Source organism: Haliotis rubra, unplaced genomic scaffold (genome assembly GCF_003918875.1).
Source record: "Haliotis rubra isolate DU_JTF1 unplaced genomic scaffold, ASM391887v1 Scf1346, whole genome shotgun sequence".
Taxonomy (NCBI): domain Eukaryota; kingdom Metazoa; phylum Mollusca; class Gastropoda; order Lepetellida; family Haliotidae; genus Haliotis; species Haliotis rubra.
Genome location: NW_025765277.1, coordinates 184985 through 205524, shown reverse-complemented (window position 1 = coordinate 205524; position 20540 = coordinate 184985). Strand labels below are relative to the sequence as shown.

Below are 20540 nucleotides of genomic sequence, written 5' to 3'. Positions count from 1 at the left end.
GGTATCAACACCATGAGTGTGGATGTACAATGTGAGTATATAATAGTGATGATAACTGGACATGTCTGTTGTGTCAACACCATCGGTGTGCATGTAGAGTGTGAGTATATTATAGTGATAATAACTGGACACGTCTGTGGTATCAACACCATCAGTGTGGATGTAGAGTGTGAGTATATTATAGTGATAATAACTGGACACGTCTGTGGTATCAACACCATCAGTGTGGATGTACAATGTGAGTGTGTTATAGTGATGATAACTGGACATGTGTGCGGTGTCGAGAGTAACACCATCATTGTGGATGTTCAGTGTGAGTATATTATAGTGATTATAACTGGACATGTCTGTGGTGTTCACACAATCAGTGTGGATGTACAGTGTGAGTATATTATAGTGATGATAACTGGACATGTCTGTGGTGTCAACAGTAACACCATCAGTGTGGATGTACAGTGTGAGTATATTATAGTGATGATAACTGAACATATCTGTGGTGTCAACACCATCAGTGTGGATGTACAGTGTGAGTATATTATAGTGATGATAACTGGACATGTCTGTGGTATCAACAGTAACACTATCAGTGTGGATGTACAGTGTGAGTATATTATAGTGATGATAACTGGACATGTCTGTGATATCAACTGTAACACCATCAGTGTGGATGTACAGTGTGAGTATATTATAGTGATGATAACTGGACACGTCTGTTGTGTCATCAGTAACACCATCAGTGTGGATGTACAGTGTGAATATATTATAGTGATGATAACTGGACATGACTGTGGTGTCAACAGTACCACCATCAGTGTGGATGTACAGTGTGAGTATATTATAGTGATGATAACTGGACATGTCTGTGGTATCAACAGTAACACCATCAGTGTGGATGTACAGTGTGAGTATATTATAGTGATGATAACTGGACATGACTGTGGTGTCAACAGTACCACCGTCAGTGTTGATGTACAGTGTGAGTATATTATAGTGATGATTACTGGACATGTCTGTGGTATCAACACCTTCAGTTTGGATGTACAGTGTCAGTATATTATAGTGATGATTACTTGACAGGTCTCTGGTAACAACAGTAACACCATCAGTGTGGATGTACAGTGTGAGTATATTATAGTGATGATAACTGGACATGTCTGTGGTATCAACAGTACCACCAAGAGTGTGGATGTACAGTGTGAGTATATTATAGTGAAGATAACTGGACACGTCTGTTGTGTCATCAGTAACACCATCAGTGTGGATGTACAGTGTGAGTATGTTATAGTGATGATAACTGGACATGACTGTGGTGTCAACAGTACCACCGTCAGTGTTGATGTACAGTGTGAGTATATTATAGTGATGATAACTGGACATGTCTGTGGTATCAACAGTAACACCAAGAGTGTGGATGTACAGTGTGAGTATATAATAGTGATGATAACTGGACACGTCTGTTGTGTCATCAGTAACACCATCAGTGCGGATGTACAGTGTGAGTATGTTATAGTGATGATAACTGGACATGACTGTGGTGTCAACAGTACCACCGTCAGTGTTGATGTACAGTGTGAGTATATTATAGTGATGATAACTGGACATGTCTCTGGTATCAACAGTAACACCAAGAGTGTGGATGTACGGAGTGAGTGCATTATAGTGATGATAACTGGACATGTGTGCGGTGTCGAGAGTAACACCATCATTGTGGATGTTCAGTGTGAGTATATTATAGTGATTATAACTGGACATGTCTGTGGTGTCAACACCATCAGTTCGGATGTACAGTGTGAGTGTATTATAGTGATGATAACTGGACATGTCTGTGGTATCAACACCATTAGTGCGGATGTACAGTGTGAGTATATTATAGTGCTGATAACTGAACATGTCTGTGGTATCAACACCATGAGTGTGGATGTACAATGTGAGTATATAATAGTGATGATAACTGGACATGTCTGTTGTGTCAACACCATCGGTGTGCATGTAGAGTGTGAGTATATTATAGTGATAATAACTGGACACGTCTGTGGTATCAACACCATCAGTGTGGATGTAGAGTGTGAGTATATTATAGTGATGATAACTGGACACGTCTGTGGTATCAACACCATCAGTGTGGATGTACAATGTGAGTGTGTTATAGTGATGATAACTGGACATGTGTGTGGTGTCAACACCATCAATGTGAATGTTCAGTGTGAGTATATTATAGTGATGATAACTGGACTCGTCTGTGGTATCAACAGTAACACCATCAGCGTGATAAACAGTGTGAGTAAATTATCTTGATGATAACTGGACACGTCTGTGGTATCAACACCATCAGTGTGGACGTACAGTGTGAGTATATTATAGCAGTGATAGCTGGACATGTCTGTGGTATCAACAGTAACACCATCAGTGTGATCTACAGTGTGAGTATATTATAGTGATGATGACTGGACATGTCAGTACAGTAATGTCAACAGTAACACCATCAGTCTTGATGTACAGTGTGACTATATTATACTGATGATAACTGGACACGTCTGTGGTATCAACATCATCAGTGTGGATGTACAGTGTGAGTATATTATAGTGATGATAACTGGATACGTCTGTGGTATTTACACCATCACTGTGGATGTACAGTGTGAGTATATTATAGCGGTGATAACTGGACATGTCTGTCGTATAAACAGTAACACCATCAGTGCGATGTACAGTGTGAGTATATTATAGTGATGATAACTGGAATTGTCAGTACAGTAATGTCAACAGTTGCACCATGAGTGTGCATGTACAGTGTGAGTATATTATAGTGATGATAACTGGACATGTCTGTGGTATCAACAGTAACACCAAGAGTGTGGATGTACAGTGTGAGTATATAATAGTGAAGATAACTGGACACGTCTGTTGTGTCATCAGTAACACCATCAGTGTGGATGTACAGTGTGAGTATGTTATAGTGATGATAACTGGACATGACTGTGGTGTCAACAGTACCACCGTCAGTGTTGATGTACAGTGTGAGTATAGTACAGTGATGATAACTGGACATGTCTGTGGTATCAACTGTAACACCAAGAGTGTGGATGTACAGTGTGAGTATATAATAGTGAAGATAACTGGACACGTCTGTTGTGGCATCAGTAACACCATCAGTGCGGATGTACAGTGTGAGTATGTTATAGTGATGATAACTGGACATGACTGTGGTGTCAACAGTACCACCGTCAGTGTTGATGTACAGTGTGAGTATATTATAGTAATGATAACTGGAGATGTCTGTGGTATCAACAGTAACACCAACGGTGTGGATGTACAGTGTGAGTATATTATAGTCATGATAGCTGGACATGGCTGTGCTGTCAACAATACCACCGTCAGTGTTGATGTACAGTGTGAGTATATTATAGTGATGATAACTGGACATGTCTCTGGTATCAACAGTAACACCATCAGTGTGGATGTACGGAGTGAGTGCATTATAGTGATGATAACTGGACATGTGTGCGGTGTCGAGAGTAACACCATCATTGTGGATGTTCAGTGTGAGTATATTATAGTGATTATAACTGGACATGTCTGTGGTGTCACCACCATCAGTTCGGATGTACAGTGTGAGTGTATTATAGTGATGGTAACTGGACATGTCTGTGGTATCAACACCATTAGTGCGGATGTACAGTGTGAGTATATTATAGTGCTGATAACTGAACATGTCTGTGGTATCAACACCATGAGTGTGGATGTACAATGTGAGTATATAATAGTGATGATAACTGGACATGTCTGTGGTATCAACAGTGACACTATCAGTGTGGATGTACGGTGTGAGTGTGTTATAGTGATGATAACTGGACATGTGTGCGGTGTCGAGAGTAACACCATCATTGTGGATGTTCAGTGTGAGTATATTATAGTGATTATAACTGGACATGTCTGTGGTGTTCACACAATCAGTGTGGATGTACAGTGTGAGTATATTATAGTGATAATAACTGGACACGTCTGTGGTATCAACACCATCAGTGTGGATGTACAATGTGAGTGTGTTATAGTGATGATAACTGGACATGTGTGCGGTGTCGAGAGTAACACCATCATTGTGGATGTTCAGTGTGAGTATATTATAGTGATTATAACTGGACATGTCTGTGGTGTTCACACAATCAGTGTGGATGTACAGTGTCAGTATATTATAGTGATGATAACTGGACATGTCTGTTGTGTCAACAGTACCACCATCAGTTTGGATGTATAGTGTGAGTATATTATAGTGATTTTAACTGAACATATCTGTGGTGTCAACACCATCAGTGTGCTTGTACAGTGTGAGTATATTATAGTGATGATAACTGGACATGTCTGTGGTATCAACAGTGACACTATCAGTGTGGATGTACGGTGTGAGTTTATTATAGTAATGATTACTGGACATGTCTGTGATATCAACTGTAACACGAAGAGTGTGGATGTACAGTGTGAGTATATAATAGTGAAGATAACTGGACACGTCTGTTGTGTCATCAGTAACACCATCATTTTGGATGTACTGTGTGAATATATTATAGTGATGATAACTGGACATGACTGTGGTGTCAACAGTACCACCGTCAGTGTTGATGTACAGTGTTAGTATATTAAGGTGATGATAACTAGATAAGTCTGTGGTATCAACAGTAACACCAACAGTGTAGATGTTCAGTGTGAGTATATTATAGTGATGATAACTGGACATGACTGTGGTGTCAACAGTACCACCGTCAGTGTTGATGTACAGTGTGAGTATATTATAGTGATGATTACTGGACATGTCTGTGGTATCAACACCTTCAGTTTGGATGTACAGAGTCAGTATATTATAGTGATGATTACTTGACAGGTCTCTGGTAACAACAGTAACACCATCAGTGTGGATGTACAGTGTGAGTATATTATAGTGATGATAACTGGACATGTCTGTGGTGTCAACAGTAACACCATCAGTCTTGATGTACAGTGTGAGTATATTGTAGTGATGATAACTGGACATGTCTGTTGTGTCAACAGTACCACCACCGGTGTGGATGTACAGTGTAAGTATATTATAGTGACGATAACTGAACATGTGTGTGGTGTCAACACCATCAGTGTGGATGTACAGTGTGAGTATATTATAGTGATGATAACTGGACATATCTGTGGTATCAACACCAACAGTGTGGATGTACAGTGTGAATATAGTACAGTGATTGTAACTGGACATGTCTGTGGTATCAACTGTAACACCAAGAGTGTGGATGTACAGTGTGAGTATATAATAGTGAAGATAACTGGACACGTCTGTTGGTTCATCAGTAACACCATCAGTGTGGATGTACAGTGTGAGTATATTATAGTGATGATAACTGGACATGTCTGTGGTGTCAACAGTAACACTATCAGTGTGGATGTACGGAGTGAGTACATTATAGAGATGATAACTGGGCATGTCAGTGCAGTAATGTCAACAGTAACACCATCAGTCTTGATGTACAGTGTGAGTATATTATAGTGATGATAACTGGACATGTCTGTTGTGTCAAGAGTACCACCATCATTGTGGATGTACAGTGTGAGTATATTATAGTGATGATAACTGGACATGTGTGTGGTGTCAAGAGTAACACCATCAGTGTTGATGTACAGTGTGAGTATATTAAAGTTATTATAACTGGACATGTCTGTGGTGTCAACACCATCAGTGTGGATGTAGAGTGTGAGTATATTATAGTGATGATAACTGGACATGACTGTGGTGTCAACAGTACCACCGTCTGTGTTGATGTACAGTGTGAGGTTGTTCCCGGTATTTGGACAGCATCGCATGAACGCAACCATCAACAATAGCGTGCGCCTGCACGTGGACTTGTCAGCTGTGTCGTGTGATTGTTTCTCGATTGTAGTCAGTCTCGTCTTTGTCTTCGTCAAGTAAACGTCTGTTATTTGTACACCTGTGTTGCGTGTTATGTGGGCCTGAAGACCTTACAGTGGTGGCAGCGGTGGGATATTGTGGACACATGGAAGGACTTTGAAGGAAGTGGGACTTTCAGAAGAATTTCACGGAATGTGCTCATGGAACTGTGACGTGAGTTTGTTCCATTTTGCCATTTTGACCTTGTGGTTGAACTTTTTCGTCTTCTGTGTGAATGACATTGAACATTCAAGCAAGAATACTCTTCATTTCATCATGGCTGAAGGTGGTATAAGTCAAGAACATTCTGGCGATATCAAGCATTTCAAAATTCCTCTGTTTGATCCCAACCGGTCAACCTTTGCGAACTTTATTGAAAATGTGTATGAAGTGAAAGCTTGGGGCCTAAACTGGAACTCTGATAAAAAGTTACGTGGCTTAGCTTTAGTACTTCCTGCAGGGTTTTGCTCACGAGTATTCAACGATGTTTCTGATGAAAACAAAACTGATTATGCAAGTCTGAAAGCCGCTTTGATTAAAGAACTTCATAGAACCCAAGAGCGTACTCAAACTGCTGCAAGAGAGTTCAGAGACATGTGTCAAAAACCCCATGAATCCATTGATGATTTCGCCCACCGTCTTCAGGTTAAGGTTGATGAAACATACCCCTTATTCGCAAAAAGCACACAAAAAGTTGATTCTTCAGTTACACAACGTGAGGTAGCTGAAATAGTGGAGAAATGTACTGTGTGTATAGAGGGTCCACATGCTATAGCAAGGTCTCCGTTAGGTGTTACTGTTACTGCTTCGCGTCCTTGGGAGGTTCTTCATTGTGATTTTGTTGGCCCACTTCCACGTTCGTCTTGTGGTTATTTGTATGTGTTTACATGTTTAGATGATTTGAGTAGGATGTTTTTCGCCTTTCCAGTTCGTACGGCGACGACATCTAGTGCAACAACAGTGCTTGAACGTCTGTTTTCCATATTTGGTCCACCCAGTGTTTTACATATAGATAATGGTACTGTTTTTACATCAAAAGAGTTTTGTGTGTTTACTTCCAAGTGGGGAGTTACATGCAGTTATACTCCAGTTGCTAGACCTCAGGCTAATCCAGTTGAAAGAGCTCACAGAACATTAAAAACGTCTTTAGTGAAAACAGCAGAGTGTGACAAAACGTAGGACAGAGTTTTGCCAGAAATTGTGTTAGCACATAATTCGTTGTTAAATCGTACCACGGGTTTCGCTCCCTATTTTGTTATGTTTGGTCGTAACAGTTTGATTCATCAATTAGTGTCAGACGATGTTTCCTCTGTGGGGGAGGAGATGGATAGCTGTGTAGAGGTGTGGGATATGTGTGTCGAATCCCATACGTCGGCTAAATTCCATCGCCAGGAGCAGACATCACAAAGAGTGTCAAAGATGTTTAATGTTGGTGATCGTGTTGCAGTCAAAATATTAGGAGGACACAAGTTCAAGAAACAACATTTCAAGTCCGGATTTGTGGTATCCAAGTGTTATGGTGAGTTCCTAAAAGTCAAGTCATCTGATCGTTCATCGAGAGAAACAGTCGTCGTTAGTGTTGATCAAGTCGTGCCAGACCTTTCTTGAGAGGGGAGGGATGTGAGGTTGTTCCCGGTATTTGGACAGCATCGCATGCACGCAACCATCAACAATAGCGTGCGCCTGCACGTGGACTTGTCAACTGTGTCGTGTGATTGTTTCTCGATTGTAGTCAGTCTCGTCTTTGTCTTCGTCAAGTAAACGTCTGTTATTTGTACACCTGTGTTGCGTGTTATGTGGGCCTGAAGACCTTACAACAGTGTGAGTATATTATAGTGATGATAACTGGATGTGTCTGTGGTATCAACAGTAACACCATTAGTGTGGATGTACAGTGTGAGTATATTATAGAGATGATAACTGGACATGTCTGTGGTATCAACACCATCAGTGTGGATGTACAGTGTGAGTATATTATAGTGCTGATAACTGGACATGTCTCTGGTGTCAACACCTTCAGTGTGGATGTACAGTGTCAGTATATTATAGTGATGATAACTGGACATGTGTATGGTGTCAACACCATCAGTGTTGATGTACAGTGTGAGTATATTATAGTGATGATAACTGGACATGTGTGTGGTGTCAACACCATCAGTGTGGATTTACAGTGTGAGTATATTATAGTGATGATAACTGGACATGTGTGTGGTGTCAACACCATCAGTGTGGATGTTCAGTGTGGGTATATTATAGTGATGATAACTGGACATGTCTGTGGTATCAACACCATCAGTGTGGATGTACAGTGTGAGTCTATTATAGTGATGATAATTGGACATGTCTCTTGTATCAACAGTAACACAATCAGTGTGGATATACAGACTGAGTATATTATAGTGATGATAACTGGACATGTGTGTCGTATCAACACCATCAGTGTAACTGGACATGTCTGTGGTATCAACACCATCAGTGTGGATATACAGAGTGAGTATATTATAGTGATGATTACTGGACATGTGTGTCGTATCAACACCATCAGTGTAACTGGACATGTCTGTGGTATCAACACCATCAGTGTGGATATACAGAGTGAGTATATTATAGTGATGATAACTGGACACGTCTGTGGTATCAACACCATCAGTGTAATTGGACATGTCTGTGGTGTCAATAGCATCACCATCAGTGTGGATGTACAATGTGAGTATATTATAGTGATGATAACTGGACACGTCTGTGGTATCAACACCATCAGTGTGAATATACAGAGTGAGTATATTATAGTGATGATAACTGGACACGTCTGTGGTATCAACACCATCAGTGTAACTGGACATGTCTGTGGTGTCAAGAGCATCACCATCAGTGTGGATGTACAGTGTGAGTATATTATAGTGATGATAACTGGACATGTCTGTGGTGTCAACAGTAACACCATCAGTGTGGATGTACGAAGTGAGTACATTATAGAGTTGATAACTTTGCAAGTCAGTACAGTAATGTCAACAGTAACACCATCAGTCTTGATGTACAGTGTGAGTATATTGTAGTGATGATAACTGGACATGTCTGTTGTGTCAACAGTACCACCACCAGTGTGGATGTACAGTGTGAGTATATTATAGTGATGATAACTGGACATGTGTGTGGTGTCGAGAGTACCACCATCATTGTGAATGTACAGTGTGAGTATATTATAGTGATTATAACTGGACATGTCTGTGGTGTCAACACCATCAGTGTGCATGTACAGTGTGAGTATAGTACAGTGATTGTAACTGGACATGTCTGTGATATCAACTGTAACACCAAGAGTGTGGATGTACAGTGTGAGTATATAATAGTGAAGATAACTGGACACGTCTGTTGTGACATCAGTAACACCATCAGTGCGGATGTACAGTGTGAGTATATTATAGTGATGATAACTGGACATGACTGTGGTGTCAACAGTACCACCGTCAGTGTGGATGTACAGTGTGAGTATATTATAGTGATGATAACTGGACATGACTGTGGTGTCAACAGTACCACCGTCTGTGTTGATGTACAGTGTGAGGTTGTTCCCGGTATTTGGACAGCATCGCATGAACGCAACCATCAACAATAGCGTGCGCCTGCACGTGGACTTGTCAGCTGTGTCGTGTGATTGTTTCTCGATTGTAGTCAGTCTCGTCTTTGTCTTCGTCAAGTAAACGTCTGTTATTTGTACACCTGTGTTGCGTGTTATGTGGGCCTGAAGACCTTACAGTGGTGGCAGCGGTGGGATATTGTGGACACATGGAAGGACTTTGAAGGAAGTGGGACTTTCAGAAGAATTTCACGGAATGTGCTCATGGAACTGTGACGTGAGTTTGTTCCATTTTGCCATTTTGACCTTGTGGTTGAACTTTTTCGTCTTCTGTGTGAATGACATTGAACATTCAAGCAAGAATACTCTTCATTTCATCATGGCTGAAGGTGGTATAAGTCAAGAACATTCTGGCGATATCAAGCATTTCAAAATTCCTCTGTTTGATCCCAACCGGTCAACCTTTGCGAACTTTATTGAAAATGTGTATGAAGTGAAAGCTTGGGGCCTAAACTGGAACTCTGATAAAAAGTTACGTGGCTTAGCTTTAGTACTTCCTGCAGGGTTTTGCTCACGAGTATTCAACGATGTTTCTGATGAAAACAAAACTGATTATGCAAGTCTGAAAGCCGCTTTGATTAAAGAACTTCATAGAACCCAAGAGCGTACTCAAACTGCTGCAAGAGAGTTCAGAGACATGTGTCAAAACCCCATGAATCCATTGATGATTAGTTAAATATGTATTGGAATCATATGCCAACAGGATTTGACATGACACAACTTATAACATAACGATTTCTTCCTCGGAAGCGAGGTGGGGGTCGAAGTGACATACTGCGCAATAAATATCTTGCTACATTCCCATGGTTAATGTCCACTCACCAGTATGTAGATACTAGTCAAGGTGCGTCTTTCTATTTGGTCTTATAATCCTAATTAGTTTATTATCAGGCGATCTGCCTTTACTTATAACTTGAATATCTAGACATTTTAAATCATAATTCGCACACACGCCCTAGTGTATGTTGTCTGTCTCATTACTTCACGACGAAATCATGGATTCTGTGGAATGCTGCGACAAATGAATAAAAACAAAATGCAATTATTAAAACTAAAACAGGTAGTTGTAATGATGTCAGGCTATTACTTTGTTCGGGGAATGTATCCATCAATATTCACAAAAACGAGCCGTATGCCATTCACCTGCAGCTGTTCCAAATGATGTGTCTTTTAACAGTCTAATACATGTTCACGAAAAGTGATATATCGTTTCAGGTATTTCACATTGGTATATAGTCGCATTGGTCACCCAAGATAGCATACCTGGGAACTAATGGCATAATCTCCGCCATTCTTTACAAAAAGTAATTTAGTTAGCCAATAATGAGAATCAATGTCTTGGCGGTTAATCCTTTGAAAGAAGGAAGTTGTTTTACGCAGACACAGACACGACAGAGTGTATTTAGTATTGATTAGTAAATGTACATACATAAACACTACCTTTTGACAAATCCGCTGTGTAAGATAAAAGTATGGGTTAATCCTTTGATCGATGTTTATACTGTTGAGTATTTAGTCCAGACACAAGAAATGCCAAATGGGAACCTTTGTCGGGTTATCTAAGTGGTGTTACCACTAATTATACCTGTTATAAATTCATTAAATGACCATCAAGTGAATGATGACAAATGACATGTGTAGGTTTATACCACCTAACACGGGTTACAAGGGAGTATTAATTGCTGTACTGCATGCAATTTTAATTGCATGTGAAAACCTATGGGCCGACACTATTTTGAGAATACGGACAGAACTTCATTGTTGCAAAAGAAATACATATAAGCATTTGCTTTGTGCTAAAACTGTATTTACCTATTTACCTAAGTAAATTTTCAGAGTCTTCTAGCAATAGCAAAGTGCAAGGATGTGTTAAAAAGGAATAACGCAGTCAAACAGTTGCTGTTCGAATTGCATGAAATATGCAAAAAGCATGACATATTCAAGAACAATGTTTCCAATTTTGGAAATATGAGATTTCCAAAAATGTACAATTTTGGAAATGTCCACAAGGGGAGATAACTGGTGGGTGATGGTAAATTATTGTTCTTTGCACGCCCCAGGAGTTAATCCCTTGTTGATTGATGAGTGAGTCAAGGCAGTTAAGAGTCACCAATTAACAAGGCCTACTTAATTAACACGTTTTTATGCCTCTTAAAGAAGTCTCTGGAAGTAAGTTAAATCTTTGATGGGCATTAAGAAGTGGAATGCATTACTGTGACCTGATTTTCACCTGATGAAGGAGCAAGCATATGCTCCGAAACTTCGTGTTATTCACAATAAAGAAGTAGACATCCATAAATCTGGTTTTTCTTATTAAAAAGGTAAGTTATTAAAATCTGCTGAGCTGTAGGTTTGTTAATCATGTCGCGATGTGAATATCGCTCTAACACACCTGAGAGATTCGTCAACAGTGTGGTATGCAAAGGCGGTGAAAATTGTATTGTATTACATTGGGTTGGTTGCATATTGTTAACATTATTCCATGGTCAATATCGCAATGTTTCTGAAATGGTAGTATACGGAAGTTTGTCCCACATTTTTGATAATTTATAGAGTGATTCTTATCAAATTAGATATTTCTTTATCGTCCGAACAGAATTCACAAATTACGGATGTTTTGTGTGTGTGTGTGTGCATGCATGCGTGTATAACATCTATAACTTGATAGGTATTAATTAAAATCAGGCCGCGGCCGGTTGTAACCATAATGACTATATTGGATGGAACACTCCAAGAACAAAAATAATTTCACTCTTCAAAAGGAACTGGAACAGTAACATTTTTCATGTTTTCATATGAGCTTCAAAACATTGAATGACATAAATGCTGTATGATGAAATGGATCAGAGAACATTAGAATGGCATACGTGACGTGTGAAAGACACGTGTAATGGTCAAAAATATATAATCACTATGTTAGTTGACTCATGACCAGACACGTCAAACTAGTACCGATAGATTTATATCTAATATGTAAAAATTCAGTATTTCTTAGTACCTGAAATAGAAAACACGACTTTGGAATGAGATGTTTTAATCTGAGATTAATCTGTTAGGTAGCAGTTTACTTAAGTAGAACTTAAATCAACTTTAAAAGATTGGTCATTCGCAAAGTGAAGCAGATTTCACTTATACTGAAGTAAACAGTATGGGGATACACAACGAAACATACCACTTATGTGATAACAACTCCCTGTTTATTGCATAGAGCGGCATGTCGATGTACAACGTTCAGGATAGACAAGCTAATTGAATGTTGATTGATTCCATCACTTGGACAAAGGAGTGGATTTAGACTTGTTGATCTTACTCTCCTCATGCCCCCAACGATGTGCTACTTGCTGAATCACCTGGTGTTAATTTGCTGCTAGTCACTATGCATATATACTTCTGTTCACCTGGTAACTGTTATCTTGATAACGGCGTGAGAATATACATGGAAACTCCCCTCTAACGACCTTTGGTCCAAACAGATGAGTTAAGAGAAATGTTGATGTCCCGTCCGTTAGCAAATTAACATTGGATTATAGAGACAATGATAGCCCTACGTGTTGATAGAAGAGGATATTCCGGATTATGCGAATGAGAGCACACCTAATGAGAAAACGAGCCAAATATTTGTATAAAGATAGTGTTTCATTTCAGTCTCAGCATATAAACATTGAAATATAAAACACATAAAAAACATAGAAGGCGTAAGCCACGAGTGGTAACGGGAGACTATATGGACAGATTTTATTTAATCATGTTACAACATGCTACATATTACAGGATTTTTTTTATAAATAGTTATATTACATCATATTATGAAATGTTTCAAAATATTACATAATTATAAATATACATACACATTTATAAGTACATTATAAATATATTAAAGATGTGAAAGAAGAGACGCTGAATCAGCAAACTGTCTAGCAGTTAACATTCCATTTTATTTTGAAACTGGTGTCTCAGTTCTGGAAGATGTCGTTCAAGGTATCGGTATTTCTTCGTTGTGGGTTGTCTTTGGCCTTCGGCAACGAGGTGTAGGAATAAACTTATGTTCAAGTTGAGCATTAGCCATTTCGAAATCGAATGTACACTTTCATGCTTCTTCTCATTACATGTATATATCCCAATGTAATTAGAGTTGAGTTGAGTTGAGCTTTACGTCACTTCGGCATTTTTCCAGCCATATAGTGACGAGAACAAGTTTGCATTAGTAAATATTGTAAGTACATACTCGGAATGAGTTTTGTTTCAAAGACATTTATTGATTACATTGTCATTCAAAAGCAGAAAAAGTCATAGCATCAAATTTAAAGGCAGGCGGTTTGTTACATTTCATAGTTACAATTTATGGTTGTTACATTTCACAGTTACAATTTATGATACAGATCAACTTCCCTCAGGTAGTTCAGTATCAGATGGGCGCTCACGCGTGAGAACAGATCTTTTAGGTTTGTTGCATCATAATGTGAGTCCCTTGCAGGCGATAAGTCCACGCAGTCAAGCAGAATATGCTTGACGGTGATCACCTCATCGCAAGAGACACACATGGGGGGTCCATCCCCATCCGTTTTCAGCAGATAGTCATGTGTAAATCGACTGTGGCCAATACGACATCGTTGTAGAATTACCTCATCGCGTCTTGACTGACAACCCAAGTAGGTATAACCGATTGTTGGCTTCAATTCATGGAGTTTGTTTCTTCCTACTTGAGTGTCCCACCTTTTTTGCATCAGGTCCCGAGTATAGCTTTTGATAGTGGGTTTGAAGTCACTGTATGGGATTAGCAGTGGAGATAGGGGCTTTTCGAGAGCTGCTTTGCTGCAGCATCGGCCTTAGTGTTACCTGCTATGCCGACGTGACCCGGCAACCAGCAGAGGATGATGTCATATTGGCCAGTAGAAAGGTCGTTGTACAGTTCTAATATGTCCAGGATGATTGGGTGACTTGAAGTCACATTTAGAAGTGCTTGAAGGCAGGATAATGAATCTGTAAATACGATGAAGTTTTTGGACTGATTTTGCTGTTGAATGTAGGTCAAAGCTGAGAAGATAGCTTTGGCTTCAGCGGTGAAAATGGAACTGTTGTCGGGGATCCTAGAGGGAGACAGTCTTGGCTCCAATGACTGTAGCGCTGGCAACTTGGCCATCGTCCTTGGATCCGTCTGTGAAAATGGATCTGTGAGTGTTATACTTAGAACGTAACTGGTTGTATTCCTGTTGGAACACCAAGGGATTAGTTTCAGACTTTTTGAGTTTGGTGAGGGTGAGATCGACCTGTGGTTTCACCATTTGCCATGGTGGTGAGGATAGAAGTCGGTATGGTGCAATGATGTCGAGATCAATTTTAGCTGCAGTTATGTGTGGTTTGATCCTGATTCCAAGTGGTGGAACCAGGCTTGGCAGTTTAGGAAATAAGTTTTCATAGAGCGGGTTGAAAACACAATGGTATGCTGGATTGGACTCATTTGAACGTAATTTAGTGATATACTGCAGTGAGAGTTTAATGCGGCGTTGTTCAAGGGAAGGTTCATTGGCCTCTGCATATAGACTGTCTACCGGAGAGGTCCTAAAAGCTCCCAGGCAGAGCCTCAGTCCTTGGTGGTGGATAGAGTCTAATTTTTCTAAATTGCTTTTGCAGGCTCCACCGTAGACAATGGAGCCATAATCTAGTTTACTGCGAACTAATGATCTGTACAAGTGAAGGAGGGTGGTCTGATCCCCTCCCCACTCTGTATTTGAAACTACTTTTAGCAAGTCTAGAGCCTTCAAGCATTTGGTTTTCAAATATTTTATGTGTGGTAAGAATGTCAGGTGGCGGTCGAATATGAGTCCAAGGAATTTGGCCTCTTCTACTACCTTGATGGGAGTACCATCTAAAGTTAGGTCTGGATCCTTGTGTGGTTTGTATTTACGACAAAAGTGAATACAATTTGTTTTGGATTTTGAAAACTTAAAACCATTTTCATTGGCCCATTTTTGGATTTTGTTAAGGCAGAGTTGTAGCTGCCTTTCTATTGCATGCATGTTCTTACCACGACATGAGATATTGAAGTCATCCACGAAAAGGGACCCATCAATGCAACTGTTCAGGACGTTAGTGAGGCTGTTAATTTTGATGCTAAAAAGTGTGACAGACAGGATGCTGCCTTGGGGGACGCCCTGATCTTGGTGGAAATAGTCAGACAGTGTGGAACCCACCCGAACTTGAAATTGTCTGTTATTTAAAAACCGAGATATGAATTGAGGTAGTCTACCCCTCAATCCAAACTCGTGTAAATCTTTTAGGATACCATGTTTCCATGTTGTATCATATGCTTTTTCTAAGTCGAAAAAGATAGATACTGCATGTTGTTTGTTGACAATGGAGTCTTTGATGAATGATTCCAGACGCACCAGATGGTCAATGGTACTTCGGTTTTTTCGGAAACCACATTGGAGGTCACTGAGGAGGTTATTGGTCTCCAGGTACCAGATTAATCGATTGTTGACCATGCGCTCCATGGTTTTGCAGACGCAGCTAGTTAGTGATATAGGACGGTAGTTTGAGGGATCAGTATGATCGCAACCGCGTTTTGGTATAGGGATGATAATGGCATTGTGCCAGGAAGGGGGGAAAGTGTCCGGATGTCCAGATGTCATCAAATATATTTAGGAGTGTTTCCACGCCTGTGTCAGGGAGGTGTTTCAGAAGCTGATAATGGATTTCATCAGCTCCTGCCGCAGTATCGTGAGCTTGTCCTAGGGCAGTACGTAATTCATGGAGGGAAAACGTTTCGTTGTAATCCTCCCCATTATCAGAGTTAAAATTGACTGGTTTCTTTTCTTGTTGGGTTTGATATTTCTGGAACTGAGGGTTATAGTTTGATGAGGAGGAGTGGTTTACCAAAGTTTCGCCGAGTTTGTTTGCAATTTCAGATTTATTTGTTAGAAGGGAGTCACCATCTTTCAGGTGGTGAACTCCTGATTTTGACCCTTTGCCCTTGATCTTTTGAATCATGTTCCACACCTTGGACATGGGTGTGCGGGAGTTGATTTTGGACACATATTTCCTCCATGACCGGCGTTTAGTTTGTTTGAAGGTACGTTTTGCCCTGGCATTTGTCATTTTAACAGCATTCAGGTTATGCACTGTAGGATGTTGTCGGAAATATTTTTCCGCCTTCTTCCTATTTTTCCTAGCTTGTTTGCAGTTTGTATCAAACCATGGTTTGCGTATGCGCGGGTTTGCAGAGGACTTAGGAATACTTTTGTCTCCGATGGCATTTAGGACGTCTGAAAATAGTTCCATGGGGTCAGGAACATTCCTGAAGTTGTCCGGCTTAAGTTTTTCTGAACATAGGTTTTGGAATAAGGGCCAGTTGGCCTTAGTAAAATTCCATCTTGTTGATGGTGGTTCATCCGTGGGGTTGATAGGAGTAAGAATTGTTGGGAAGTGGTCGCTTCCACAAAGGTCGTCATGGACCGACCATTCGAACTCATTTAAAAGATTAGAATCTGTAAGTGATAGATCGAGAGCAGAGTATGATCCGGTTGCAGGATGGAGGTAGGTGTTTGATCCATCGTTGAAGATGCATACATCATTATTGGAGAGAAACTCTTCAAGGATCTTTCCCTTACTATTTGTATCGTTACTCCCCATAGGGGTTATGGCCGCTGAAGTCGCCCATGATTATGCAGGGCTTTGGGAGTTGATCGTATAAGTTCTGAAGATCTGATAGGCGGACAGTTGAGGTGGGAGGGAGATAGAGGGAACATTGTGTAAACCCTATGTTCAGAGTTATGCGGACAGCAACAGTTTGTAGGTTGGTGTTAAGTGGAACAGGGCTATGGAGGGTGCCCTGCCTCACCAGGATAGAAGTGCCTCCTGTAGCTTTTACACCGGGAGGAGAAAAGGAGTGATAGGAACTGTACCGACGGATGTCAAATTTATCGGACCTTTTTAGGTAGGTTTCTTGGAGACAAAACGCAGATGGTTTGAAGTCTTGAATCAATAACTGTAATTCATTATAATTATTCTTAAGTCCTCTGCAATTCCATTGGATAATGTTTTGTGGATTCATGGTGCTTCCACTGGTGACATGTCACGTGAACGTGAGAAAGCGTTTGATGAACTCCTATTGGTGTCAATGTAATTAGAGGGGAACTGATCCAGAGCGATTAATGTTTCTCGCCAACAGTCTAGCTAATTACCAAACCAAACTGCAAACTTGTCGGTATCTGCTCCCTCGACCGTGACGGACACAGGGACTGGGCTTCTGGCCCAATGACAAAATTTCTTCAACCCAAACAGCGGGACATTAGGAAGGGTGGATGCTCATCAGATGCTGTTACATGTATTTGAGAATACCCCCAGTAGTTCCTGTCTGATTGCAATAAAGTATACCAGCAGTGTATATGCTTTTCGTATTTTTTAATGCATAGATGGCATAGTGACTGATCCAATTTTTCAATTTGATCTTATCTCTGTGTTTTTTTACCTCGATATTTAATCATGCCATGTAAACATATGATGTATATTACATATTATATTTATGACAAATGAAAATGTACTTAGGTTTATATACAATTTTAACTTCAGTACACATCCAATGCTTATATGTATTTCTTATGCAACAATGAAATTCCGTTCGTATCCTCCAAACAGTGTCGGTCCATAACTTTTTTCAGGCGATTAACGTTGCATGCAATTCAAAGATTACTATCCCCTTTGCTGTAACCAGCTGAGTGTTTGGTGGTATAAACCTACACATGTTATTTGTCATCATTCACTTGATGGTCAATTAATGCATTTATAACAGGTATGATGGTAATACCACTCAGGTTACCCGCCAAAGGTTCCCATTTCGCATTTCTTGTGTCTGGAGTAAATACATGTACTCAGCATTATGAATTGATGGTCTGATGTGACAAATGTATTACATGTTATGTAATATGCTCATGGAACTGCAGCAAGACGAATTATCAGCTGAGATACAAAACAAACATTGATCAAAGGATTAACCGATAACACGCTGATTGATTAATTATTTTTTTCTTGCACAGTGGATTTGTCAAAAGGTAATGTTTATGTATGTAGATTTACTAATCTATACTGATTACACCCTGCCTGTACCCTGTACCTGTGTAAAAACAACATCTTTCCTTCAATGTATTAACCGCCAGTAAGTTGATGGGGATGTTCCTCTTTTGCCAGTCGGGCAAGTTGTTTATTTAAGGCGTAAGAGGATCACCAGACCATGTTAATTAGCAAGACAATGGTACGGGTGGGTGGGGAGTGTGGGGGAGGAGATGACCAAGCCAAGAAAAACACAAGTGGATTTAATGCTCATTATTGGCTAATTAGATTACCTTTTAAAGAATGGCGGACATCATGCAATTAGTTGACCAATGAGATTATACACCAATGTGAAAACTGAATCGATGTATCCCTTTTTCGGGTATTAGACTGTTAAAAGACACTTGGCATGGAACGGGATTCTTTGTCAGCTGCAGATCAATGGCATATTGTTCCTTTATGTGGAGGTAGTGTCCCATTTTTGACAGCGTCTTGGTCACTGATTCGCGAAGTTTCGCTCTCAAACCTGGGATAACTAGCTGCACCAATTAAGGGTAGTTATGTTAATGCAATCACCTGCGAGAAGTACTGAACAAGTAAAATTCTTCAACACTAATACAAACTAATACGAGACGAACTGCCAGCAGGAATGGTACCATTATATGGAGATATCAGTGCCTGAAAACAGCCTCAGTCACTACAATAGCAGATGGGACTGTTGTCAGAAGAGGGGACAAACAGCATACACATCCAGACCAAAGCTCTATTGGCTCCTATATCCAAATTTGAGGCTGTCAAAATCGGGACTTAACCTATGTGGATATTGACGGATACATTCCTCGAACAAGGTAATAACCTGACATTGTTGCAGACTTTAGTCGGTTTTATTTCTAATATTTGTATTTTGTTTTTATTCATTTGTTGTAGCATTCAACAGAATCATTTGTTTTCGCCGTAATGAGACAGACAACATGCACTAGGTCATACCTAGGGTGTGTGTGAAATATGATTCATGTTGGCACTCTATAAAATGTCTAGATATTACAGTCATGTTATAAATACGCTATAAGTGTAATCGTATGCTTTTTATTAAGTTTCAAAATGCATGCCAAATATGGCAATATAATAATTAGGATTATAAGACAAAATATATAGACATACATTGACTTCGTTTTTTTCAGTCCTGACATTTTTTACCACTGGCAGATGATTAAACTTCAAAGTGTTTTCATTTCATTTTCAAAATGATGGAAATATTATCGAGTAAAAAAGATTTTATTTTTGTTGATCAATCTACACCTATACGATCAATTGCGCATGCGGGTTGCGCAGCAAAGGTCACGAACCAATCGAAAGTACTGGGATATCATCCGGGTACTCAGGGGAGAAAAGCAATAACAAAAGCAACAACCAGAGCGCGGAAAGTGCTCTGGATCAGTGCCTTGTTAAATGGATCATGTTTTTACACGGTCGGCTTCAGTGTGCGATGTGTTCACTTCCATCAATCACCAGCTTGTAATAACACGTCACATGAGATTAGCCATGTGCTAAAATAACACCCAAACTTTAAAGCGTACCCCTTGTCAATGTCCTGAGCCTTATAAGAATCGAAAGGTCGGCTTCCTGAGTCGATATCTCAAACTATGGTATGTAAGTGGTAATAATTCCCGAGCATTAGAGAACAGATTGGCTTGTTTGGAATTTTATGCTTTTCATAAACTAGAATATCATAAACTATTTGTCTCAGGAATCATCTGTGATATGAACTTGTGTAGTGGTTTCTCTAGAAATTATTTAACGTTATCTAAAATTAAACATTTAGTCACCTTTTATTGTATATGACCAAATTAATTAGTTACACTATGAAGTGTTTAAGAAGGGATTCACTTGGGTTCTTTTTGCCCCAGTCCGCCTGTGTGTGGACAATAT

The 20540-nt window shown here is 39.8% G+C and overlaps 1 protein-coding gene and 2 long non-coding RNA genes across 3 annotated transcripts in view; 2 read left to right on the top strand and 1 right to left on the bottom strand.

The window, feature by feature from the left end:
• Positions 1 to 2435: 2435 nt before the first annotated feature.
• Positions 2436 to 20540, top strand: part of LOC124267900 (hemicentin-1-like) — a gene marked incomplete at its 5' end in the record, with an annotated part of 127718 nt that continues 109613 nt past the window's right edge. The window contains one exon of the mRNA XM_046702886.1: positions 2436 to 2500. Coding sequence (XP_046558842.1) covers positions 2436 to 2500 — 65 coding nt within the window. The remainder of the gene's footprint in view (positions 2501 to 20540) is intronic.
• LOC124267897 lies at positions 7496 to 9643 on the top strand. Its single transcript, XR_006896150.1, has 2 exons — positions 7496 to 7551; positions 9492 to 9643. It is a non-coding gene; the product is annotated as an uncharacterized LOC124267897 (long non-coding RNA).
• On the bottom strand, positions 7676 to 9821 carry LOC124267898. Its single transcript, XR_006896151.1, has 2 exons — positions 9677 to 9821; positions 7676 to 7736 (listed from the first exon to the last, which is right to left on the bottom strand). It is a non-coding gene; the product is annotated as an uncharacterized LOC124267898 (long non-coding RNA).